Below are 5,538 nucleotides of genomic sequence, written 5' to 3'. Positions count from 1 at the left end.
GGGCTTCTTTTCAGTTTCCGTTTACCAAATCCACTCACAAGGCTTTGGTCGGCCCGAGGCTATAGTAGAAGACACTTGCCCAAGGTGCCATGCAGTGGGACTGAACCCGGAACCATATGGTTGGCAAGCTACTTACTACACAGCCACTCCTGCACCAACAAAATATATTTCATAACATCAATAGCCTTATATATTAATTTAACATCAGTGTCCTTGAAAGGAGAATAAATTTGTTGAAAATGAACATATTAGGATGAAGTATTGAAGCCCAATCTCAAAACACTGAACCTTATGAAGGAGATGATAAAGGATCAAGGTATGTCACACATTGCTGCACTTGAGGAGACCTGCCTACCACAACAGAATTGAAATCCTAAAACCAAGGTGCGATGTAAAAAGTGTTGGTGTGGGTGCTGGTGCCATGTAAAAAGCACCCAGTACACCCTGTAAAGTGGTTGGCATTAGAAAGTGCATCCAGCTGTAGAAACCAATCTAAACCAGACTGTGGAACCTGGTGCAACCCCTGGCTTTGCCAGTTCCTGTCAAGCTGTCCAACCCATGCCAGCATGGAAAACGAACGGTAAATGTTGATAATGATGATGATAACAGCATGAATGATGTTAAGGAATTTTTTCAACCTGCAAACAAGTTCCCTACTGGAATTTCAAAATTCTACCTTAAAATTTCTCATAAATTATGAATTACTGCTAAAAACTGCTTAACTACTTACTAGACAACTGATCCAGGTTAAATAAAATTCTCAAATACAGCATATCATGGAATTATGTTGGACTGTACACCCTGATCCATCAGACTGATAACCAAAGGACTTCCGGTTGTAACTACTCTATCTTTTTAAGACACAGTATACCTAGGAATACGTATTCAATGCATTCTTATTTATGAATTGGATGGGTATCATTTTAGGGAGATTTACCTGCTATCTCTAGCAGGCTACCTCTTGGCCATTCTTTTTTTTGATATAGAAGCTTGGTTATTTGATAGCTCTATTCATCAGACTCAACAAGCCCCAAGTATTTGATATCCAAACATCAACATATATTATTGATTAATAAATCACAAACCAGATTTAACCAAAGCTCTATTATTTCCAGTTCAAGGCAATGCTAGCAAGCTTTTATTGCTGTTATGATTGTATATATGTATGTAGGTATACATGTACACATGATTGTATGTACATATGTGCACACTTACGTATACATGCATGTACACACACATATATGTAGACACTTGCACATATACTTTCATCCAACTATTTAATCATACATAATAATACACACATGCATGGGCAAATACATGCACAAGCATGTCAAAATGCACATACATACAATTATATGCATCCCTGTGTATAACAGTATATTTATATACATGCATTTACCTTTATACACCTTACATGTCTATACACTTAATTACAAAAATTGCATATACACAGAAGCCCATGCATATATATCTAATTATAAATGTCCAGAGAGAACAAGAAAGAGATCTTTATTTACATTATTTACATTCAACGGATATTTGTCCTCATCTTGTTTGTTGTTAACCACTATGCCATATGCCCACAAGCATATAGCATAGTGGTTAAGAGCACGGGCTACTAGCCCCAAGATTCTGAGTTCGATTCCAAGCAGTGACCTGAACAATAACAATAATAATAATAATAATAATAATAATAATGATGATGATAACATCGAAAAATACCTTAGGAATGAGAACCCAGTTTCGAAATTTCCCCAAGACACCTGATGAAGGCTGGAGGGTATATCAGTTGAAACGTTGTGTTAACAACAAACAAGATGGGGACAAATATCCGTCAAATGTAAATAATGTAAATAATGTACATAATTCCTCATCTCTTAAATATAGAAGAAAAATATCTGTGTAGACAAAGTGTATAGGTATGCATATATACATGTACATGGTTTTAAAGTTTGGCACAGAGGGTGGGGTTCAGGGTGTGAGTTTATTACATGCCCCCCCCCCCTCTTGTGCTTAGTTGTACTTATTTTATCAACCCTAGAAGGATAAAAGGTATAGTTGACCACAGTAGAATCTGAACTCACATTGTAAAAAGTTGGAAGAAACACTGCTAAGCATATCATCTGCTGTGCTAATGATTCTGTCAGCTTGTCTATTTTATGTATGAACATACAGGTACAGGCAAGATTTGGTTAAAAAGAAGTTCACTTTGCAACTGTATAGTCTCAGGTTCAATCCCAGTGCATGGCACCTTGTTAAAATGTTTTCAACTATAGCCGTGAAGTAAGCAAAATCTTGTGAGTAAAATTTGTTAGGCAGAAACTGTGTGGAAGGAAGTTTGAGAGACTGCGCTTGTTGTTGGGTAGTAGACTTCATCCATTATCCAGTTTAACACCACCACTTGGTTCTTGGGTTTTTAGCAGAACTCACCCTTTTAGAAGCATTCGTGTTAGTGCTTAGGTTTTAAGGTAACACTCTCTTCTACCAGCCCCAGAGGCTCTGGAAAGCACTAAAACTAAAACTCCTTGAACTGCTAATCTTTATTTCTTATTTAGGCTTGAAGAGAATGAGACTGGCTGAGGTTTATCGTTTTATCTTCTTTTTTTTTTTGTTTATTTTTATGCACCTAAATGACATAGTTCACTTTGCTTCATAATTTTCAGAACTGGGTATTTTAACATTATCATTTTAAACTTGTTGCTTAGCCCTAGGTTAGTCCTGATCAACTAAAGCTATGACCAAAGGAATTCCAGATGTGATTATCTTGTCTTTTTTTTTTTATTCTTTTCAGTCATAGGCTATCCAGATTTAAGTTATCCAATGTAGCTTCTATTTTTAAGGGAAGTAGGGTGTGATTTGAAGGAGTTTTGGCCATTATTTCTAGCTGATCATGTGACTGCATAGAAGTTACCATGGTGGCTCATCATTTTAGTTTGTTTCAAATGGAAAAAAAATCTATACATTTTTTAACCTTCTTCTCTTTCTCTTTGTCTAGTTCCAGTCCTTGGATGCACTATAATGAACCTGAAGATGAAGCAAATCGCTGTTGGAAAAGAGCAGAGACCGTTCCAGATATTGACGAGACTAAATCTACCCCTGACATTGATCTGTCTCCAATGTTTGAAAGAATCTCCATAGTCAACAAATGTGGAGTTCAAGGAAAACATTTCAGTGGTGTAAGTCTATAAATTCTGTAAATGCCGTTTCTTGTTATTGTTGTTGTTGTTGTTGTGTGCACTCTGCACATCAGACTTGTTTGGGTTGATCTGTGTCATGTTAGTAATCATTTAAACAAAGTATTCAATCAACTGAGAGCTTAATTCTCAACAGATTCTTATATTTGGAATTCTTTTTTATAATCAGTTCATATGTATGAAACTATAGCATTCAGATTACCCTGTCAAATGTAATGCATATTTTTTCAGATTGTTTTGAATTAATTGTGCATTATCTCATTGCTTCAAGATTTCAACGATGTGATTGCTTATTTTTAGAATTACATTCTATGGTAGGTGTGAGAAGCTGGATCTGACCAGTTTGAACATAAAATAGGTACAAAATATTTGGGCTGGATTTGCCCATTTTAAATGCTAAAGGGGTTAAACAAAATGGATTTGTGACATTTATTGGTGTTGAATGGCCTCTTCACAGATCTTATCACTTTTTATAAAGGTAGAAAATATTCTTCTTCATTTAATGCTTTAGCATTTAAACCAATTATATCCAGCCCAAATATCTTATCTGTTTTATGTTCAAACTAACCAGATTCAGCCTCTCACGCCTATCCTGTAAATAGACGATTACATCATTGAAATCTTGAAGTTATGATATAATGCATGATTAATTCAAAATAATGTGAGAAAATAAATATTACATTTGACAGAGTAATCTAAATGCTGATCTATCTATCTATCTATGGCTGGGTTCCAACCCGGGCTGCAGCAACAAAGTCCACCTACCACACTTCTCAGTTCAACATCACTACTTCAAGGTCCTGGATACATTCCAGGCCAGTGTCTGCACTCAAATTGTTAATATAAGTGTGGCAATGTTTTCCTCTTCTTACATCACCATGAAGTGGGTGTCACAAGACTAATTTAGATGCTTCCAGTACATGTTGGCACACACATTGATAGATAATCACAATTGTCTTTGCCTGATCTTATTGCTAATTTTCAGCAAGTCTCCCATAAAGGCATTTGTTTGTCATATGTTGTTGCCATTTCACATTTAGATCCACTTATAGCATCCTTGTGTAGCAGTGATCTAGCCCGTTTGATAATTTCTTTGTCAGTGTCCATGTTTCACTGCCATACAGTAACACTGATTTGACAGTTGCAATGAGCAGCTTGGTTTTGATTTGCCTGGACAATTTGGAATGCTAAAGGGTTAAATTTCAAGCAAATTGTGGAGATTTTCAATGTGTAATAATTTCATAGACTGTGGTTTCACTTTTTGTAGTCGTTTCATGCACTGTGTAGCAAGTTGATACAATGTGTAATTATTTCCTATAATGATTTCTGAAAACCAGCAATAAATGTCAAAGTGACATTTATTGGTGTTGAGTGGGCACTTGGTTGATTTTATCAGAGTCGCTAATGATATCAAACAATTTTTTCTTAACTTTCATCATTTTTTTAACCTTCAACCATTGATTGCTGATAATATCAATATCACTCCTCATTCTTCCAGCTATAGTAAATTGGAGTCGTACTGCATCACTTACGGATTTTTATGGTTTCAACTTTTAAAATATTTCATATAATATGTGATCATTTCATGCAAATGTGTAGTTATTTCACAGAAAGCAGAGAACAATGAAACTTTAATAAATGGTGACGATGATGATGTTAGTTCATATAATGTTTGACCATTTCATATACTGTGGGATCATTTCATACAATGCATTGTTATTATCTATACAATGTGCAGCCACTCCATACAAGATGGTATTTCAACGAAAAAAGAGAACCTGTTACAACTAGAATTTGAAGTCAGATTCTGTTAGCAGAGATCTTGCAAATTTTAGAGATTACCCTTGTTTAACCCTAGACATAGGTAGCACAGGCACATGATCAAAGGCATTCTAGCCATGATTTGCTTTCACTCATCACATATCTAAGAATTATAGCTTGGTGCAGTCTTCTAGCTTACCAGCTCCTGTCAAACCATCTAACCCATGCCAACATGGAAGACGGATATTAAATGATGAGGATGATGATGATAGTATTCTTCCTATTTTTTGTATACAATGGTATTCTGTTATTTCTAACAGCAGTTTGAGTAACCAATTAGATAGATCTGCAGTTTATAAATATGTGCAATTCCTTCATCATCATCATCGTTGTTTAACGTCCGCTTTCCATGCTAGCATGGGTTGGATGATTTGACTGAGGACTGGTGAAACCAGATGGCTACACCAGGCTCCAATCTGATTTGGCAGAGTTTCTACAGCTGGATGCCCTTCCTAATGCCAACCACTCTGAGAGTGTAGTGGGTGCTTTTACGTGCCACTGGCACGAAGGCCAGTCAGGAGGT

General features: G+C 36.0%; 1 protein-coding gene across 8 annotated transcripts in view; it reads left to right on the top strand.

The window, feature by feature from the left end:
• Positions 1-5,538, top strand: part of LOC106874804 (AMP deaminase 2) — a 206,183-nt gene that overhangs the window by 134,883 nt on the left and 65,762 nt on the right. For all 8 annotated transcript variants that reach the window (XM_014922688.2, XM_014922663.2, XM_052975080.1 and 5 more), the window contains one exon: positions 2,996-3,176. In XM_014922688.2, coding sequence (XP_014778174.1) covers positions 2,996-3,176 — 181 coding nt within the window. The remainder of the gene's footprint in view (positions 1-2,995; positions 3,177-5,538) is intronic.

This window comes from Octopus bimaculoides, chromosome 20, assembly GCF_001194135.2.
Source record: "Octopus bimaculoides isolate UCB-OBI-ISO-001 chromosome 20, ASM119413v2, whole genome shotgun sequence".
Taxonomy (NCBI): domain Eukaryota; kingdom Metazoa; phylum Mollusca; class Cephalopoda; order Octopoda; family Octopodidae; genus Octopus; species Octopus bimaculoides.
This window is presented reverse-complemented; position numbering and strand designations above follow the sequence as displayed.